General features: G+C 49.7%; 1 protein-coding gene across 1 annotated transcript in view; it reads left to right on the forward strand.

Annotated features, from left to right (window-relative positions):
• The window catches only part of AGK (acylglycerol kinase), a 560,713-nt gene that overhangs the window by 261,858 nt on the left and 277,096 nt on the right, over positions 1–21,759 (forward strand). Inside the window, exon 11 of the mRNA XM_069628747.1 lies at positions 2,464–2,611. Within this exon, the coding sequence (XP_069484848.1) occupies positions 2,464–2,611 (148 nt within the window). The remainder of the gene's footprint in view (positions 1–2,463; positions 2,612–21,759) is intronic.

Genomic DNA, 21,759 nt, shown 5'->3' on the forward strand with positions numbered 1-21,759 from the left:
AATAAAAGGTAGCACACTTTAAATCAAATGTTAAGAAACAGAAAAGTGAGAAACTACTGATCAAATAAACAAACTTTCGATAAGCTCTTTCAACTTCAATTAACCCCTGCTTAAAAAATCTTTAAAAGTCCATCCGTATAATAGGTGAGCCTCACAGACTCAAGGGGGGCACTGGGGGTGGGGGCGGGTTGGGGGAGCTTCAGTGACCAAGGGCTGAGGAGGAAAGAGGCAGGTGAGCAACAGACAGAGTAGTCTATGAAGGTGTGTTGCTAGAGTGCTGATTTGTGTGTTTGGGAGTGTCCATACACGTTCGCCCAGGCCTAACGCCTGTGTGCCTACAGCGAGCCTTCTCCGAAGTCCCTGATTTTTCCAACACAAGGTGTTAGTTACTTGCTACTGAAGACTTCCTCTGGAACATTTGGATTTTCTACAGCTTGTGCCTTGCTTGTTTTGCACCCAATCTGACCCTGAGACGTTCATAAATATATAGGGATGGACTGCTAAAGCCTAAGGCCTCTGTGGAATAATAACAAGCATTTACCTGCTTTATGTTGCCTTTGTTTCAACCATTTGTACCTGAAACAGATCTTCTGAAAGTTATTACAATGGTTTTACTTATCTGTCAATTGCACACTGCCATTCTTAAAGTATTAGAAAAGTGATTTACGTACTGTAAGATTGCATTAGTTCTAAAGTTTTTGCCTATGTGTATGCTAAATTCTTTGTACTGCCTACAACCCTTTTCCCCACCTAAAATAAGCCTGGCTGCTCAGTTATTGCTACCAACAAAACCTTTGTGGTTCAGACCTATACTAAGAGTTGAAGCCCTGTGTCCCAAGTGTGTTTTCAAGTCCTACTATTGGTGGACTTTTGTAAAATTCCCTAACAATAACCCTATTTTTTTTAAACTACAATGTGTGTATTCTTGACTATAATTGTGCTCTGAGGTTTGTGTACTTAGCTACAGCCCTTCTCCCTCCTAGACTAAGCCTGGCTGCTCGGCTATATGTCTAGCTAACCTTTTGGGTAGTTCTGGCCAAACCAAAGTGTTGGAGCCCTGTATATCCAAGAGTGAGTCTTCTACAGTGCTACCATAGGTGGACTATAGTATTACTCCCTAACACTGAGAATTCAGTGTCGGGTCTTCCGCAGTCCTTCAACGCCTCTGGCGGTCACTTGGATGTTGCTGGGATATCCTTCTATGAATTCCTCTACAGAGCTTCAGTCCAGTGGTCGACTTTCAGGTTCATGTTAAGCTTCCTCATCTTTTATGCAAGAAAACTGGCTGAGCCCACCAATCCCCATTCAAGCCTTTCATACAAATCTGGGGTGGGGTGGCTGTCCCAGGGGGACAGACAGCCTCACAGTTCAAACTGGTTCCAGGCAGGCACACTGCAGGGCAAAGACCAGGCAGGTTTCGGTCACCTCCCCCACATCCTGTCCTTTCAGGCACTCGGAGAGCCTTGGCGGGCTTGCCAAAGACAAAAGACCCATCAAGACCTCCCCCACCCAGACAGCCTGTGAAAACAGCCTGCCGTAGAAGTCAAAGTCCATAAAAAGCCATGCAAATAGGTACACTGCCACCAGCAGGTCAAATGAACTTGTAACAGTAACTAAAAGTTACTGGAACAGTGAGAAAAGGGAGACAATGTTTCCCCTTGGCATTCCACAAAAGATGGGGGATGCTGATCTCACAAAATAAAATACAGGGGAGACAAAAGGGTATCCCCTGCACTGGTAACATGTTAACACAGGTAAAATAAAAAGGAAAGCTCAAGAAGCTTCTAGCAACACCGCACAGAAAGTGCTGTGCTGCAATAATAAAATACAGATGCCAGAAAACATGGAAGAAAGCATAACTCCATTAAAGAGCACCAAACGGAGCGGAGGTAAAAAGTGTTCCCAAGTTTAGAGTAAAAGAATGAATGATTGAGTGAGTGGGGAAAAGGGTTCCCACTCACTCAGGAGAACCAGTCTAAAAATCCAATAATCCAGCAAAAATGCTGGGGGACTCATAAAGTAAGGGGAATTTCACTCAAGAAGGAAAGTCTATCTAACACTAACGGAGGACAGAGTCCCACTGCACCGATATCCATAGTGACTGATCAGTGCCCCCAAAACAAATGAGCTTAACCGGTTGAGTATGTACTACAGAAAAATGGAGGGGAAACATATGTTCCCTTCAGTCCCGCTCCTGGTAAGTATTAATACTACTCCAGGTATTAATCATAGACCCCAGGCATTAGTGTCCATATGGGCTCACCAGTGCTTCTAAACGTCTGCGTTGATCGAGTGAGCAAGGCTAAAAAGACCTCTTACTAAAATGGCAAGTATGTTTCCAAATCCATCAGCAGATATGCTGGTGGTCCCATTTAAGTATGCGGGAAAGCGGCAAACAGTATGACTCTTGCATTTATATGTGTATCAGAATAGCAGGTCATGCATTGTCCATTCTTTCTTTAGGAATGGCCTCAAAAGCACCCATCATCGATTAAGTATTTGGGTCCCACAGAGAGGCTGCCAGATGAACCAGAAGTGAGGCCTTCCCGACCTTCTTTGTACAGCAGAATTTGCAAAAGGCTCTCCCACTACTGGTATCCTCCCAAGGAAGGTAAGAAAAGCCCTCATTTCCTTATCTTTTATTATTGTTTAAACCACTTGAGTTGGTGCACCACCTTTTAAGCTGCTTATCTTTTCATATTTTGTGATGTAAGTAATTGTGCATTAAAGTGAAAGCATAAAGGGAAATACATGACTAACAAAATCTATTTCAAATAACAGTAACGCAACTTAAAATTCCTCAGCAGAGAAACCGAAACAGGAAGAAGTAGGACCCTGCTCTCCTTCAGTTTTCAGAACATGGTGTTTTGGTTAGGAAGGTGGTCCTTGTTGCAATTATCGGCAGCAATGGACCACACTTAAATCATTCCAATCCTGTTTGCTCGTTATCCCAACTGTTAGGCAAAGTTTGCATGCAGTACCCTTTGGGTGCACTACCCGCAACTCTGACCACAGGTATAGGAAACCAAACCTTTGGTATAGGCTTGTACTACACAGTTTTGGTAGCGTGTTGAGCAGCCAGGCTTATCTCAAAAGGGGTCCATGTGAGCTATAGGGGAGTTACACAGAGATTCACAGTGACAAGTATTCAAATAAACTCTTAAACACAAGGTTTCTTGAATAAACACTTATTCATTTATCAGTCAGTTAGAATAAGCCTTCTTCAGAAGAGAGCAATATAAAAAGTAACACACAAATACACTTCAATACTGTGCGCTTTTAGTTTCTAAATCAGTAAAGACCCTTTTGGGATGGCCCACAGACGCAACCTACACCCTCAGGAGACTTCAATAGCTAGGGTCATAAAGATCTTACTGTGTGAATTTAGAATACTCTTAGAAGTTGGTAAAAGGAAAAGGTTATTAAAACAAGAGACAACAAATAATCTTAAGCAGGCAAATACTTTTGGATCCCCCAAGAAGAGTCATTCAGTACAACAGGCTAATCCAATGTCAATGGGCAAAAGTCTTATATAGGGTGAAGCACTTCTGCTAGGAAAGAAGAAAAGTCTTTGCAAAATGTTTTAGAAGTCTTTGAAGAAAAGAAGAATCAAATGTAGGACCACAAGCTGATTAGGCTTTTGAGTGGTAGAAGACGGAAGCAACTCTACAATGAGAGATGAGTTCCCTCAGACTTTACAGTACCTTTGTATTGAAGAAAAAGTGCAGCAGATGACTTTTGTTCCTGTGCAGCTCTGCAGATCTTTCTGTTCCTGGGCCTCAGTTGTGGGGACAAGAGGGAGGACTTCTGGGGACTCCTGCATTGCAATGGAACGGTCACCGGTCGCAACCGGCAATTTTTCCAACAAGTGGCACTTCAGTGTTTCAGCTCCTCGCGACTGTTAGGGAGAATTCTCTGTTTAGGCTGAATTTCCCTACCTAGTGAGTCCCCCAGCAGCTTTGCTGGATTGCTGGGGTTTATTTTTTTCTCCTGCCAAGAGTGAGACTCTTTTACCCTCACTCTTGGGCATGTTGAAGTGTGTTTTCTTGGTTAAACCTTGTGTTGAATGGGCTATGGGGTCTTTTACTCCATAGGGCCTCATATATTTTTGTGATGTGGGTTACACCGCACCCTCTGTGCCGTAACCCAGGGGTGTCCTAGGGACTCCCCAACATAGACTCCATACCCTGGGACTGACTACTGTCTCCCAGGGCATGTAAAGTCACCAAAGACTTTACTAGTCTTAAATCCTGAACAGAACCAGTACAAACCATCATATTGTGGACGTACTGGCTGGGGCAATTCGATTGCCCCAGGGTCTGTTAGTCGAGGGGGCACGTCTCCGTCCCCCCTGATCGAGTTTTGGCTGGTGGCAGTGGAAACTACGTTTTATATTCGACCGCGAATATTTTCCTATGGGATTTCCCATTGTTTTAGGCTAACACATTTAATTATTTATTTACGGTAGCCTTAAACATACCGCCGGTTTATATATTTATTATTATAACTCCGGTTGGGATTTTTTGCCAAAACTTGATGCTAAAATGGCGTTGGGATTCGCCTCTGTAACTCTGACCCAAAGTGGAGCCCTTTGTCCCACTTTTGGCGGGCTTCTCCACAGAAGCCCTCCAAAGTGGTGCCACTCTGTCTGGGGTACTTAGGAGGGGTGGAGGGGGATTTAGGCACCCTGGACTGAGTTACCTAGGTAACTCAAGTCGCACTCCGTCCTGATTGGCCCAAGTGGTGAGCCGGCCGGCTCACCACTTAGCATGTTTGAGTGACAGCTAGGCTGGGTGAATGGGGGTTTGCTGCATAAAAGCAGGGCTTTGGGGACTGGAACTTCAGAAGTCGCCACAGGACCTAAGAATCCAACGAGGGACGAGCTGAGCTGATCTGCTACGACGACACCGCCGGTGGAGCCCTGCTGAACCATCTCACCACTTTTCCCGACGACCGAGGAGAACTCTTAACGGAGTGGCTCCTTCCCTTGACTGGTGGGGACAACCAGTTTTCACCTTCTTTCCGCTCTTCGAGGTATCTCGTGGCCGCCTTGCCAGTGCCAAGCACCCCAGCAACCGGAATACCCACCACTTTTACCCCAACCGCGAAAGTCGGTACAACCCTTTAACCGGAGGACTCCGCGGCTGGTTTCTTCCCGGGCAGTGCAACGACCTTCTTCTTCTGCTCTTCAGCGAGAACTTCTTCTCCCCTGACCGACGTCGAGCCTTGCTGCCACTGCCTGGAACAACTGCCCCCGCTGGAGGATCCTTTCCGTTAAGGTACCGTGTTCCGCCTGGCTTCCCTTGCCACCGACTGTACGGGGTAGTTTTAGCCCCCGGCTTTCGATCCTGGGATTGCCTGGGACACTTTGGCTAAACTTTCTAAGCCTCTCTAACTCTTTTCCGAACTCTTTTGCAAGACTCTGAATCCCTACCAACTGTGTGATCTTGGGCACGTTTTCGCTCTGTCTGCTCCAAGAGTGGGCCCTGCTTAGTGACTTTTGCTCACCTGTGACTTTGTGCTTCTTTGAGCTTACAAAAAGTGTTCTTAACCTTAGAGTGGTGTGTTTATCCTAATTCTGCTCCTTATCCCTCCCTTCTTTTTACCTACTAGAGTGTCATCTAACGTTAAGCGCTCACCTCTGTTTGAATTATGTGGTGTTAACCTAGAGTTGTCTAGATAGGAATAAGGATTGGGACTGCTTTCCATATAACTGTGTTTGGAGTGTTTTACTATATTTTGCTAGAGTGTTTTCAACTTATGTGTTCTTGAAAATAAATAACTATATACTTTTGAAACCAAGCTCTGGTCAGTGTTTGCTTGTGCTATTGTGTCTGAGTACATATTGTGTATACTTTGCATACTGCCTAACTCTTCTTGAGGGAAGTCTGACTGCTCAGCCACAGCTACCAGGTAAATCTGGGTGGTGCGGACTGCTACCAAGTGGGTTTACTGCTATACCTGTAGTCATAAATCTTTTGCAGTGTTCCCCAAGGGAACTGCACAGGTTTCTGCCTAACAGCGACTACCGCAAATAGCAACACTGCGGTTCCTGGTTGTAGAAATGGACTTTCCTTGATTCTGGGGTCCCGCACTCTGTTGAGGAGGCTCAAGATCAGTCAGTCCTGCTTCCTGTGAGTCCAGAGGATCTTCCTGGAGCTCTTGGCCAACTTAAAAGCAACGCACACAATCTGGTGTTCCTCTCCCTGGCTATATGACCAGCAGCAACTCTTTGGAAATTCAACCAGCTCCTAGAAGGATGTCCAGGTGGCTTACTTTGGAGTTGATTGGTCCCACCAACTCAAGAGGAGAAGTCATCCTTCCAGGGGATTCTCTGTCGATACGAATCTGGAGTTTCAGCAGAGCCGCAGGGCTCCACCGGGAAAACAATCGGTCCAGGAGTTGCAGCAGGCGTCCTCTTCAGGTTCTTCTTTGGTTCCTTCGTCCAGTACTACCATCGTTGCTGTAGGAACCGATTGCCTGGGAGAGGAACATCAGATCGAGTGCATCATTTTTAAGTCGGACCCGAGCTCCAGGAAGATCCTCCAGACTCCCATGAAGCAGGACTGGCCAAGCCTGAGCCACTTCAACAGAGTGCTGGACCCCAGATGTGAGGAAAGTCCAACATGGTATCCGAGAACCACGGTGGTGCTATTTGCGAGAGCCGGGAGGAGCTGAAACCGCAAAGTGCCGCTGATCTGAAGTTTGCCCATTGCTGCCACCGACCTTCAAACCGTAGTGCAGGAGTCTGCAGACGTCCTCCCTCTTGTCCCCACGACTGAGGCCCAGGAACAACATGATCTGCCATCATACTACAACTGGAACAGAAGCCTGCTTGAACCAATTTCTTCAGACCTAAGTTACTGTAACTTCAGGGGTTGCTTACCACTTGTTGTGTAGCCTTGCTAGCGCTGTGTTGAAACTTGTCTTGGTTGTCTTTTGCAGCGGTGCTTGCAGCTTTGCCCCTCTCAAGCCTCCCATCTTGTGGCCTAGAATGATTTCATTTGTACAACATTGTGCAAGACTTTTCTTACTTACCTTCAAGAAGTGCCTCATATCTCCAAAACTTTTGTTCAATTGACATTGGCTGTCCTGGCTCCCTGATAGACTCTACTTGTCTCTGACTTTGTGCTTTAACTATCCCTCAACAAAAGTCACACATTCTATAACTTGTGTCGCTGGGAAATGCTTAAATTACTTTGCATTGGGGGTTCAGAAAGTATTTACTTGCTTATCTGCTTTAGAATATTTGTTAACCATTGTTTATTTCCTCAACTTTTCCTTTTGACACTAATCTCAGTATTGCTCTAAATGTGCCAGTGAAAGAATTAATGTCCACAGTGTCCTAGCTATGTAAGTGACCCGAGGGTGTAGGAAGTGTCTGTGTGCCATCCCCAATGGGTGTCTACTGATTCAGAGAAATTGAGTGTATTTATTTAAGTATATTTATGGTGTTACATATTTTGTTCCCTTCTAAAGAAGGCTTTTTCAACTGAATGTTATATTAATAATTGTTTAATCAAGAAACCTTGAATGTAAGTGTTTATTTGAATAACTGTCACTGCGAAACTCTGTTACAACCTTACAGCTCACATTGACCCCTCTTGATCTGCCTGGCTGCTCACACTCTACCAACTTGTGTAGTACATGCTTATACCAAAGGTTAGGTTAACTATTGCCAAGAGGACAAGCTGGTGCAGTCTCCCACAGGGTACTGCATACAATCTTGCCTAACACTGAGGTACTGTGTTGGCTGGGGTATGTTGCCTACCTTAAGCCTTTGTGATTTCTGTATAGCTTTGGGGCGTTTTCTGTGATTGGGAAGCCAATCATCCAGTTCACCCAGGCCCACTGCAGAATCCTCCTAGTGTGTCTTCTCTGAAGTCCTGGGACCTTCAACTAACTTTGAAGTGAAATACCTACTTGTTTAATCAGTCTTTATCTGGAACTCCGACTTTGCCTGCAACTGAACCCTACCCACAGCTGGCAGCTAGACCACTAGGGTCCCTCTACTGCCTCTGATTGAACTCATGCTATAGAATAACGGAAGGCCTGGATAAGAAAAAGTGTGAAAGTTACTTACTTGTAAAAGAAGTTGGTTGGTAACTGTAACTCTGAGGGGGCATCGTTAAAAAGTTCTTACTTAACTTGAATGTATGTTGCACTATTCTGAAAAGTATATATAAGGTTAAGTTACTCACATGTGAATTGGTTGTGTCTCTTCCCCAAAAGTAATGCTGTTGGTTTCACTTTACTATTCCTCCTAGGATAAACGTATAGGTGTCCCCAGTTGTCTTGCTTCCCCTGACTTGCTGTTAGCCTCTCCAGAATAAGTCTGCCAAAGGTTATACTTAACTTTGAGTTGCTGATAGCCCCTTTAAAAAGTATATAGGTTTTACTTAACTTGAGTTAGTGGCTGTATGCCATACTAAAACTAGTTAGTTATTACTTATCCCAATCTGTGTTCCACCGATCATAAAAAGCAACTGTAGTAGACTATTACAACATTAGGTCTTACCTGCCTAGAATAGCCATGTGCCATTCCTGAAAAGTCTTCCCTTAGGTGTAGCTAACCTTGGTCTGCCTGGTGCATACAAAATGAGTGTAAAGAGATCTTGCTTATCTTAGCCTGTGTTCCACTGAGCTGAAAACAGCTGTAATTGTATATTGCACCAAAAAGGTCTTACTCACCTATTATAACAGTGTGTTATAACAAATGTAGTTATAGGTATGTACTGTTCCTTGATTCTGTGTACCACTATTCAGAAAAGTATATTTAACAGTTGGTTGACGATGTGATTTCATTGTTGTGTCACTGCATAACCGACAGGGTCTACTACCCTTGTATTACTAGTAATCCGGGAAGTAATCTATGGTCTTACCCCCGCCCCCCAAGAAATACTGCTTGGTGTTCTAAATATGGTCTGTGCTTTGATCTGTGTATTTGAAGCATAGTGTTGTGTTTTTATAATGTGTTTATGTTTTATAACAAGAATCTTTAGGTCTGCGTGTGATTACAATAAACCCTTTATTTTTTACAATACAAAGTGTGTCAGTATTTCTTTGGACCATATGTATAAAACAATTTCTTTGTACTGATTCTACAGCCCTCTCTCCCTCCTAAAATAAGCCTGGCTGCTATGTCTACACTACCATGAACTCAGGAGTCTTGTACTTTCTCAGTTGAATGGTTTTACTAAGCCCTTAGTTGGATTTCAGAAAACCTGCCCTAACAGGATTCACTCAGCATGTTGTCCTAGATGAAAGTGCTGAAGGGAGCCTTTGGCATTTACCTAGACATCATCAGAACCACTCATCCTGCCAAGATGAGATCGGCCTAATTACTGCTCACATAGCTCCACCAGACTCAGGTCTTTCAACCACTTCGAGCAGCAAGAAGGCCTCATAATGGTACTTTACAAAACAAGTCCACAAATAAATACTATCAGACACAGCAGCAGGCCACCACTTGAGCATCCTTAAATATCATCCTCAAAGCCATATCTTCAACCTATGTAAACCAACAATGAACCAAATATCAGAAAGAATTAAAAAAATAGAAAACTGTTATACCGCCTCCAACAAAATATGCTTTAAAGGAAAATGCTGGCAATACAAGGACCTAAACTCTGGAGAAATGACACTCCATCCTGAGACTCTAATAAAGTCGCTTACAATTCAGAAATAAAATCACTTTGTATGCAGGTCTTTACAACTTGGTGAACTCATGTGACTAAAACTGCCAACTGCCCCACATGGCACTTGTTAGACTGGATTTATAAACTCTGGCCAGGTGGACAGATGTTTAGGAGACCAATCAAGTTATACTGAACAGGGAACTCTGGGAGCTCAGCCAAACCAATTTAGATAGCATGGAATGTGGTCAAGGGTGAGTCTCGAGAGAGAGGCACGTGTGGTCAGGGGTCCACAATGAGTAATCCAGAATCACTTAAACATATATGTATACAAACGCTATAACCGTAATTGGGCAAATTACACTCTAAGAAGAATTACTAATAACAGGTAGTAATATCACACAACACTATCATATATACAGTCACAATTGGCCAGTGCCAAATAATTCACCCCCACAATACCTGAAAGGGAAAGGTAAGTTATTAAATATAGCACCCACCGTCCACAGGAGTTTCAACTGTAACTTATAAAGTCCAACCCTGGGTTGATTGGGACTGTTGGGTAGATTTTCCTTATTGAGTGGAATTCTCCCCACTTTGAGTCCCCCAGCATTTTTGCTGGACTATTGGATTTTTTTTTTGGACTGATTTTTCAGAGTCAGTGGGAACCTTTTTCCGCACTCCCTTTTTCCTTTACTCTAACCTTGGGAACCGTGTGTACCTCTTTTTGTTACTTTTTATTGGAGTTATGCTTTCCTCCATGTTTTTAGCATCTACATTTCATTATTGCAGCATGCAACACTTTCTCTGCGGTGATGCTGGAAGCTCCTTGCGCTTTCCTCTTTTATTGACCTGTGTTAGCACGTTACCAGGGCAGGGAGGGGACACCCTTTTGTCTCTCCTGTATTTATTTTGTGAGATCAGCACACACCACCTTATGTGGAGTGCTGAGAGGAAACAGTCTCCCTTTTCTCTCTGTTCCAGTAACATTTATCTACTGTTACAAGTTCATCTGACAGGCTGGTGGGAGTATACCCTTTTGCACTACTTTTTGTGGACATTTACCTAAAATTATAGCTAAACTTTCCAAACTTTTCTAAGCCCTGTTCATGATGACTTGTTTTTACTTGAGCCTTCTTCTACCTGCCTGGGTGGTGGAGGTCTTATGCGTCTTTTGTCTTTGGTGGGGCTTCCCTTGGAAACCCAAGCCCGCCAAGGCGCTCTGAGTGCCTGACAGGAAGTGGGTGAGGTGACTGATACTTCCCAGGTCTTTATCCTGCAGTTTGCCAGCCTAACCAGTAGGGAGAGTTGGGTGGGGGGGGGACTGCTGGGGGGGAACAGATCCTTCTTTGTTAAAGAATGTATACCCCCATTTCCTGTCCCTATTACCTTTGTCCTGCTGCCTCTGTGTCCGCCTTTCACTATGGAGCGCACCCCCTTTAGGTTCTGTCCCAAGTGCAACAGAAAGTTCCTGTCGGTCGACAGAGTTTGCAACCACTACCTTCCACGTGACAATCTTGAATCCTGTTGCGCGTCATGCAAGCTCTTTAGGCCCAAGACCCCAAAGGAGCACCGAACGAAGTGGTGGGCGGCATATGCCATGTTTGGCCGAGACCATGAAGGCCGAGACGGCCGAGACAGCCAGGACTCCGATTCGGAGCTCGAGGACACTACTGTGGAAAAATCTAGTTCCTGCACGCCTGTCCCCTACCTCAAAAGGCAGTCTCAGCGCGCTATGAGGAAGGCCTGTGGTGAAGCTGGCATACATGCACACACTTCCCATAAACAAGTACCCCCTAGCCATCCCTCAATGGGTCAGTCGACGAAGGGCAGCATGCCGTCGGTTGACACCTCCCTGCCCACCGCGCCTGTTGTGGTACCGCCTACCGCTTACCACAAGGCGATCACACAGACACTCTGGTGAATGGCATGCACAAACACTACTCAACGGCTGAGGCTGCCGATAAAGGACAAATCGCATCAAATTGGCCCTCTGAACGTTCCGAGGAGAAGTCCTCACATTTGTCTTCCATCCTCATCAAGAAGCACCTTCGGGAGCCGTAGGACACCCCTGGAGTGGATTGTCCAGGGCAAGCATCTCCTGTGGCCCCTAAGGTCCCCCCACAGCTGCCAAGATCCTTCTCGTCTACTGCCCCCTGTCATGTCATTCGAAGGGATTGTGTCCTCCGACGTATTCCTTAACTTGATAGATCATCTCCAGCTTGCTGGCCTCGGAAAAATGTTTTCAGTAGAGGGCGCTGCGTGTCGATTTCCCTCGAGCCGATGTCCCTCGACAGCCTCCGTATCGGCGCCGATGTCATCATGCGTATAAATAGACTCGCGCAGCGTCCGTTGCTCAGTTCCGTTTTTTATGCGCTTCGTGGGCCTCGGAATCGCATTGCTCAGTTCGTTACTCAGAGAATATATTCTTCATTATTCCTCGAGAATAAACCAACTCTTACTCGATGGCTTCCTCTTCCGAACCGATGACTCCACGGTCCGGCTTCAAAAAATGTTGAGACTGTGGAAAGAAAATGTCGTTGACAGATCCTCACAGGATCTGTTTGTGGTGCCTGGGATCGGAGCACTAATGTTCGGAGTGCGAGGACTGCATGTCCATGACGGCGAAAGCCTTAAAGGAGCGTAAGGGGAAGCTTGAGAGAGGTAAGACAGTTAAAACTCCTTCGAAAGTTTCCTCGGCAGAGTCGAGACATTTGTCTCCTCTCCGACACAGGAAACATTCTCGGTCTAGGTCTCGAAGCAGCTCCCATCACTCTTCGAGATCCAAGCATTCAAGTAAGAGATGTTGAAGATCCCCTTCCTCGGCTTCTTCTGTTTCTCCGGAAAGAGTCACCTGCCCCACAAAACATAGCTATCAGGCTGAGTGGGAGGAATTCCGTAAAAGGATGCTTAGCGTCTTCGAGAAAGCGGCATCAACCCCCACAAAGACAGCTGAGGGTGATACTCTGGGTGAAAGACCCGAAAAATCTAAACGCTGTGAGTCGTTGCACCCGGCGAAAGAAACTACTCGAGAGCGTCACAAACCCTCGAGCAAAGGCCACTGTGCCATCGACGCATAAATCTGCATCATCAACGCCATTATCGAAGGGCTCATTGACGCATAGGTCGATCGAATCGACGCCATCTTCGACGTCGATGTCGAAAAAGAGCAAACCCACGGCCGTCACTACCTCACAGCCATTGGTCATAACCAGAGCCTCTATCATGACTTCGAGGTCATCGACAAGCTCGAGTAGGATCCCGATCCTCTCGAGTTCTTCGAGGCCACTTCCAATCTTCTCAACGCCTTTTTCTGCGTTTTCGAAGCCTTTAACATCCGTGTCGTCGACGTTTTCCCAACCGATTACGACAAATTTAGCCCCTTCTGCTCTGGAAATGGGATTTAAGCCATTTCCAAGGTCTGATCATTTCAGACCTTTGTCTTCAATCTATGAGGAAGGGGAGGATTCAGATCAAGAAAGACCCTTTGGGGTGCAGAGATCTGCAACACCAGAACCAGAGGAATTTACCTCTGAGGAAAATAGGCTGAAGGACCTTTAGAGAATCCTTACATGAGGCAAGTGGGTTAGATACTTCTCCAGCATGGGGTCTGGCATGGATTCACATGCTCATGAATATTCCCCGTCGTCAGGCTGGGAATCCTCGGTAAAGAAAAAACAGTTTCAGTTTTGTTTCTGAACTGTCTTTCGTAGTAGTAACCAATCACTGGTCTCTGCGTCATACTGACCATGTAACGCTCACCTGATTCTCGCAGAGGCGCCGGTCTTGACTGGGCGACTACCGTATCTTCAAAGGTGATGTGCAGCACCCGGTTGGCTCTTTGGGCTGGACCTCTGTGCTCTGTATGCCTGACGTGCAGAGTAAGATGTCTGCAGATAGAAAATACGGGGTTAATGAACTGGGGTTATTGGGGTGTCCCTATCTCTTTCCTCTTTTCCTCTCCTGTAGACCCCCACAGGTTAATGCTCTCACCTTAGGTAAGTGAATGCCGAGCTCTCCATCTGCCTCGGGGCAGGGTGCTGTAACCAGTTTCTTCACTGGATAGGTAGCGCAGGCCTCTTGACTTCAGAGGACTGCTGTCCGTCGTTTACTGCACGAACGGTAAGTTTCGAGTAACTCAAATGTCTTTAAAGTCTTTAATAATGATGTCTCTTGTTTTGCAGGGTTCCGGCGATGGCGGATGACGGGCTGAAGTGAGTTGAAGATGGAGCCCGTGTGATGAATAGAAGCGCCTGGAAGCACGTAAGTAAGCGCTTGTTGCCCGCTTCACGATGCGCTCTAACTGTCTTTTTATTTTGCAGGTACAAGTTCGGAGCGGCTGCAGGGTGCCGGGATACCCACTGGGTTAGATGTGGAAAGGAGTAATGGCACGTGAGTATTAAAGTTCCCCAATGTCTTTAAACGCACCTTGTTTTGTCTTTCAGATGCGGGATGCAGCGCCGACGGCCTCCGGAGCTTGCGAAGAGTTGGTAAGCTTTTGTCTTTCAGATGCCGGAATGCAGTGTGAAGACCTCCGGTGCGCACGAAGAGTAGGTAAGCCTTTGCCTTTCAGATGCCGGAATGCTAACCTGTTCTTTCTTGTCTTTATAGGTGTTGCTGAAGACTGGATTCAGAATGGTAAGCCTTTTTCCTTAGGCCCAGGACCGGATGCAGAAGTCACGATGAGCGTTCTGCTGCAGAGGGTGCAGAATAACGCAAAGCAAGATTCATCCACCGGGTGTGGTTTAAATAGCCTCCTGTAGTGCTTAGGTGTCTCCTTCCACAGCCACGCCTAAGTAAGAAAAGAGTTCCTGGTAAGAAAAGAGTTCCTGCCTTCCAGAAGAGTTCCAGTGTTCTGAATCTAGGGAGTGGCTCCAGCCCCACCCAACAGGAAAAGTAGTTCCAAACAGAAGAGGATCAGAGGCTCAACTGGCAGGCAAGTAAGCAGCATGGTCTGCTGCAGGTAAGTCCACCCAAGCATTATGAGCCCGGCGCTTCCAGCGCTGGGACTGGGCATATTTATGAGCCTGGTGCCACTGGCGCCAGGACTGGGTCCAAAAGGTCCCAATTGGGACTGGTTGGCACTCGGAACCTGGGTTATGGATCTGCTTCCAAGGGAGTTGGGAAAACCCTGACCTTTTGGAAGCAGAGATCATGACAGACCACAGCCAATGACTGCCCTCTACCTAAGCACCGCCTCTGGCAGCCATCTTCAGATTTTTACCGCACGTTCATGTGTTGGGATCCTCGAGCTATTGCTCTCGAGCGTTAGTGCTTTTTTTTCACGTTTTTTCTCAAAAACTTCGTTTTTTCGGTCAAAAGAGCCTCAAGCGCCACCTACTCTCCATCCGATCAACGGGGACCCGTGTCGGATTCGTCTGCCCCCCTCAAGGGTGAAGATTTCGTCGAGCTACGCTTTTGGAGGACTCCAGAAGCTTCTCAGGCCCGGACATGGCCCAGGAGAAGGGAAGCTCGACGCCCGGAAAGCTGTTCAGGGTCTGCCCTGGATGCCAGCTGCAGAACGTCTTTAAGGAGGACGAACACTCCTTTTGTCTCTACTGCTTACATGAGGACAAGACGCACGTGGAGAAGGACTGTGCGTTTTGCGGCAATATGTCGGAGCGGACCATGAAGGACCGCCATCAACGTCTCGCCAACTGGCTGGAAGGGAAGAGCCCGTCAGGCGAGAAGAAGAGGAAGAAATCCGAGCGGTCTTCTAAGACCTTTGAGGACGCCTCGGCGACGGGGGTCCAACACAAGGCCAAGCACCGCGAGTCCGCTGGCGCCGGGAGCGCCGAACGGTCGGGCTCTACGGGCGCCAGGCAGGGCGCACCCTCCCCGGCACCTTCAGCCACGAGCCAACGCTCTGGGTCGGGTAAGAGGAAGGGCGAGCACCCGGCGAAGCTCCTGGAGAGGCCCCGGTCGAGCTCAAAGGCCCCATCGGAGGGGGAGCGAGGCAGTGTCCCCCCCCCTCAAGGATAAGGCGGTGAGCGCACCTAAGGTGGTGAAGGCCTTAATCCATCCGGCCAAGCCCTCTATCGATACTGTCGCGGCGGCCCTGGCTCAGCCTGTGGAGGCTACACCAGTGGTGGCGACCTCGGGGCTCAGAGTCTCCCTGCCACCTCGGAGGGAGTCCTCTTTTGTGCCCATCAATAGGACCCCCGTGAAATCCCCGGCGGGGAAGAAAAAGGGGGGGCAGGGCGTCGTCGTAGATTCGGCTTCAACCTCGGAGGAAGAGCAGATCGAGGTCTTAAGCCACGGCCTTGGCGTGGAAGAAGACCGGGCCGTCGGGATGGATCCCGACGCAGGTGACGACGACATCGTCGAGGGTGCCGACGGGGCCCCTGATCGCCCGTCGGATTCCCCTCTGCCAGCGCCGCAAGACAACTCGGCAGCCATTTTGTTGGCTATACAGTCCTTATGCTCAGAGATAAGGACGAGACTACCGTTGCCGACGGAGGAACCTCTCCCGTCGGGGGATCCTGAACTGGGACCCTCTGGTGTTCCCCCGCCCAAGAAAAGGATGATTCACCCTCCACCTCCTTTTCAGCCGTCGCGCACCGTCCAGCCCTCCTCCCCGTCCACCCGAGGGGATGATACGGGGACTGACACGGCAGCGACGGGTACGGACGACGAGGATCTACCGTCGTCACCTCCCTCCAGGGCTTCTCCGCCCGACGAGATTGGATCATTCCACTCCATGATCGCCAGGGCATCCGAGCTTTTCCAACTCTGCCCTGAGGAGAAGAAAAAGGAAGGATTCCTTTATCAACGGCGCGAGGCCAAGAGGAAGACGGTCCTCGCGGTGCCTCTACTGGACGGCATTTGGGATGAGGGCCTCGCCCTCCTCAAGAACCCTTCCACGACGCCAGCTAGAAGAGACCGGTACGAGAAGAAGTACCGGGTCCCAGACGCGGCCCCCCTGTGCCTCCGGGCGCAGCCTACCCCGGACTCCGTCGTCTCCGCGGCAGCCAGGAAGAAAGTGGGGGGGGTTGCGGCCTCCACATCGACTTCCCCACCGGACGGCGAGGGAAAGAAATTGGACGCTATGGGACGCAGGGTCATCTCGTCTGCAGCGACGACGATTAAAGCGGCCAACGCCTTGGCTATCGTGGCCCGCTACGACAGGGAGCTATGGTACAAACTGGCTCCCCTGCTGGACTTCCTACCGGACGACAAAAGGGCGGATGCCTTGGAGATCCTACAGGAAGGTGAGGTGGCGTCGGACCACGCCATCTCTATTGCGACGGACATCGCCGACACTGGGTTTCGCCAGTTGGGCAACGGCGTGTGCCTTAGGCGGCGTGGATGGCTCAAGGCTACGGACTTCCGTCAAGACGTACAGACCAGAGTCCTGGACATGCCGTTCGATGGGAACAACCTGTTTGGGAAAACGGTGGACGATTCCCTTCAGGCCATTAAAGCGGACACTGAGACGGCCCGGGCCCTTGGGGTTCTGCAGCAACGACGGATGCCCTTTCGGAGCAGCGGAAGCAAGGGCGCCTCCAAAGGTTCCGGCGGCGGTTTCTCCACCTACCGTCAAGCGGCCCGCTCGTCGTCTCAGGAGGCCTACAGAGGACGAGGCAAGTCTGGCGGACCCCGCCGTCGTCGCCAAGGAGGTCAAGGCGGCAAAGCCTCGTCGAAACAGGATTGAACCGGCCGTGGGGTCGGGCCCCCACCGATGCACCCCGGTGGGAGGCCGGCTGGCGAGCTTCGTCAGCGTGTGGGAGTCCATCTCCACCGACCGTTGGGTGCTGGACGCCTTAGCCCGGGGCCACGCGCTCGAGTTTCAAAGAAGGTGCCCGCGCGTCCCCCCCGTGGCCAGGAAAGAGCTTCACGTCCCTCAGCTTCTCCTGGAGGTAAGGGCGATGCTCAGGAAGGGCGCCATCGAACTCGTCCCAAAGAGGCTTCGGAGCTCCGGAGTTTACTCGAGATACTTCCTCGTGAAGAAGAAGACGGGAGGATGGCGCCCCATCCTAGACCTGCGACGTCTGAACAAGTTCATCAAGGCGCAGAAGTTCCGGATGGTCACCCTCCAGCACGTCCTGGGTCAGCTGGAGGAAGGAGACTTCCTTCGTCGTTGGATTTGGAGGATGCCTACTTCCATATTCCCATCCTAAAGGGGCACCGAAAATTCCTCAGGTCTGTGGTCCAAGGGCGTCACTACCAGTTCAAAGCCCTCCCCTTCGGACTACGGTCGGCACCCAGGGTATTCACCAAGTGCCTTGCACCGGTGGCGGCGCAGCTGCGCCGCGAGGGGATCCACGTCTACCCCTACCTGGACGACTGGCTCATCCGAGCCAAGACGAGGGAGCTCGCCGTGGAGCACACGGCAAGGACCGTCCAACTTCTCACGGACCCGGGATTCTCCGTGAACTACGCCAAGTCCCACCTGGTACCCGCGCAAAACGCACTGTTTCTGGGAGCGAAGCTCGACACAGTGTCCCTTCTGGCCTCCCCGTCGGAGGAAAGGACCAGGTCCATCCTGGGCAAGGTACAGCGGATGTTGGCTTCCGACGCGGCCAAGGTGAGGTCCATCAAGTCCCTCCTCGGAATGATGTCTTCTTGCATCTACCTCATTCCCATGTGCAGGCTCCGGATGCGCCCGTTGCAGGAGTTCCTGAACGCGCGCTGGATCCAAACGACGGGCGGCTTCGTGGAGAGGATCACACTCGACGAGAGTTTCCGCCGAGCGGTCCGGTGGTGGGGCACCCGCGCGCATCTGACGGCGGGCATGGACTTCCAGACCACCAGGAGACAGTGACCACGGATGCCTCCCTGGAAGGGTGGGGAGCGCACACCGAAAATCTGCATGCGAGAGGCCTTTGGCTCCCGACGGAGAAGTCCCTCCATATCAACGTCCTGGAGCTCCGTGCAGTGTTCTGGGCCCTCAGGTCCTTCCTTCCGTCCCTCAAGGGCAAGGTGGTGAGGATCTTCACCGACAACACCACCACCATGTTTTACATCAGGAAACAGGGCGGAACCAGGTCCCCAGCACTGTCCTAGGAGGCGCAGGACCTGTGGCATTGGGCCGTCGCCCAAAGGATGTTTCTGGTGCCGTTTCATCTGGCAGGGAAAAAAAACACCATCGCCGACTCACTCAGCAGGGAGCTGCGCTCGTGCCACGAGTGGGAACTACGGCAGGATCTAGTGGATCGCCTCTTCCGACGGTGGGGCACACCCCAGATCGACCTGTTCGCGACGGCGACGAACTCCAAGTGCCGGAGGTTCGCCAGCAGGTTTCCCCAGGCGAGGAGCATGGGCGATGCTTTCTCATTCCCCTGGGAGGGCCTGTTCCTCTACGCGTTCCCTCCTTTGCCACTGCTAATCCGGCTCGTCAACCAGCTCAAGAGGTCACGGTGCAGGATGATCCTCGTCGCACCTGCGTGGCCGAGGCAGATATGGTTCCCGGACCTTCTGGACTTGTCAACGTCCCTGCCAATCAAGCTGCCGGTGGACGCGGATCTACTCTCCAGGGAAGGAGGCGCGATCCTCCACCACGACCCGAAATCGCTGAACTTGCAGGCCTGGCTCCTGCAGCGCTAGAGTTTGGAGGATACGACATACCGGCCAACTGCAGAGAGGTTCTTGCAAAGGCCAGGGCGTCCTCGACTCTTAAATGCTACGGACACAAATGGAAGAGGTTCTCTGTCTGGTGCCACGCACAGAAGATTAACCCTCTACGGATTACGGCTCCCCAGGTACTGCCGTACCTGCTGACGCTGGCCAAAGCTGGACTGGCACACGCGTCCATCAAGATTCATCTTGCTGCGATCTCCCGATACACCAGAACCACGGGGCGGACGTCCTTGTGGTCTCATCGTCTGGTGAAAGAGTTCATGAAGGGACTGTTCAGATCGTTCCCGCCGGTGAAGGCTCCGGCCCCGGCGTGGGAGCTCAACGTGGTGCTGACCAAGCTCATGGGACCTCTGTTGGAGCCTCTGCACTCGGCCCTGTTGAAGTTTCTGTCGTGGAAAACAGCGTTTCTTGTGGCCATCACCTCCGCACGACGGGTGGGAGAGATCCAGGCCCTTTCCTGCAAGGCCCCGTACTTGACTTTTCACAACACGAGGGTAGTGCTCAGGACGCACCCCTCCTTCATGCCCAAGGTACCGTCGGACTTCCCTCTCAACGAACCCTTGGTGTTGCCTGTGTTCTTCCCGTCGCCTTCGTCGCCGGCTGAGAGGACTTTGCACTCGCTGGATGTGGCTAGAGCGCTGAAGTTCTACGTTTACCGCACAAAGTGTTTTCGGAAGACGTCACAACTCTTTGTGAACTTTGGACCTGTCAATCAGTGGAAGGCTCTCTCGAAGGCTTCCATTTCCAGATGGCTTTCCGGCTGTATCATGTACTGTCATCGGTTGGCAAACCGACCGCTGCCTGGCCGTCCGAGAGCCCATTCCACCAGAGCGATCGCAGCTACCACGGCGTTCCTTTCTGGTGTGCCCCTGCTGGACATATGCAGGGCTGCTACGTGGAGGTCGACGCACACCTTCACGAAATTCTACTGCGTCGATCGGGATTCCAGGGAGGAGTCCAGGGTCGGCCAAGCAGTGCTGCGCAACCTGTTCGCCTGAGGTGAGCCTGGTGAGGAGGTAAGATGCTTAATGTTGAGTTTGATGTAATGCTTAATGTTGAGCCTTTGCCACCTCCTGTGGTTGTGCATGTGTGTACTGCTATGTATTCTTTATTCATGAGCATGTGAATCCATGCCAGACCCCATGCTGGAGAAGGAACAAGTTACTTACCTGTAACTGTTGTTCTCCAGCATGGGTCTGGCATGGATTCACATGCGAACCCTCCCGCCTACCCCTTTGCGGCTCTTCACTTGGTCATACTGCCACTTCACGTGCTTCCAAATCTGAAGATGGCTGCCAGAGGCGGTGCTTAGGTAGAGGGCAGTCATTGGCTGTGGTCAGTATGACGCAGAGACCAGTGATTGGTTACTACTACGAAAGACAGATCAGAAACGAAACTGATACTGGTTTTTTCTTTACCGAGGATTCCCAGCCTGACGACGGGGAATATTCATGAGCATGTGAATCCATGCCAGACCCATGCTGGAGAACAACAGTTACAGGTAAGTAACTTGTTCCTTCCCCAGAAATAGAATGTGCCAAACCAGACCCAGGGGAACATGCTGAAACCCCTTACAGAATTTTAATGGCAAGAATTATAGAGTTCATGGGTTGGTCTACACCTTCATCTGCATTCCAACAGGTTGACCTTACATACATCTTAGTCAAAGGCCCACAGGAGGATCCTGTGGTTCCATTTCACGCTGCATTACAAAGAAAAATATTGGCTAACTGGGAAACTCCTGAGGTTATCCCGGCGGTTAACAAAAAGTTATCAGCCAAATATAGGGTATCTACTACTGACCCAGAATTTTTGTCTAAACATCCAACTCCAGAGAGTCTGGTTGTCCAAGCAACAACTGCATCAGGCAGTAGATCGGCATACCCTACTGTTCCACAGGACAGGGATGACAAAAGATACGACTCTATGGCTAAGAAAGTTTTTTTCTGCATGTAGCATGGCGTTGAAATCTATTAACGCTACTTGTACGCTCGCAAGGTTCAGCCATACACTTTGGGAGTGTGCTTCATCAGCGGCTGACTGCCTCCCAGAGGGAGAAGAAAGGGAAGCGTTTCTAACAAACTGGCATTGATTCTGCTGACAGCATCAGTAGGGCCATGGCGGCAAGTACTACAACCCGCAGATTTGCGTGGTTGCGAAAGTCTGGGTTTGCTCCAGATGTACAAGCCAGACTTTTAAATATGCCCTTTGAGGGCTCTTCTTTGTTTGGTAAGAAGGTGGATGACAGCCTAGAAAAGTTACAGACATCCAAAGCAGCAGCAAAATCCCTGGGTGCTGCAATCCGCCAAACACCATATCGCCCCTCAGGAACCTCTTGGAGAGGTAAGTCCTTTGGCTTTTATTCCGCATTCGGAAAAGGCAGAGGACAGTTGGTTCAAAGAGGTCAAAAAAGATTCACCCGAGGTGGACGGGGTAAAAATACAAAAGCTGCAGCAGCAGGTACCTCTTTACCATCGGCACCTGCATCAGCCGCCTCTAAATCTCTCCGAGGACTCTCCTAACAAGACACCAGTAGGGGGCAGGC

Source organism: Ambystoma mexicanum, chromosome 12 (genome assembly GCF_040938575.1).
Source record: "Ambystoma mexicanum isolate Mex_15411 chromosome 12, UKY_AmexF1_1, whole genome shotgun sequence".
Classification (NCBI taxonomy): Eukaryota; Metazoa; Chordata; class Amphibia; order Caudata; family Ambystomatidae; genus Ambystoma; species Ambystoma mexicanum.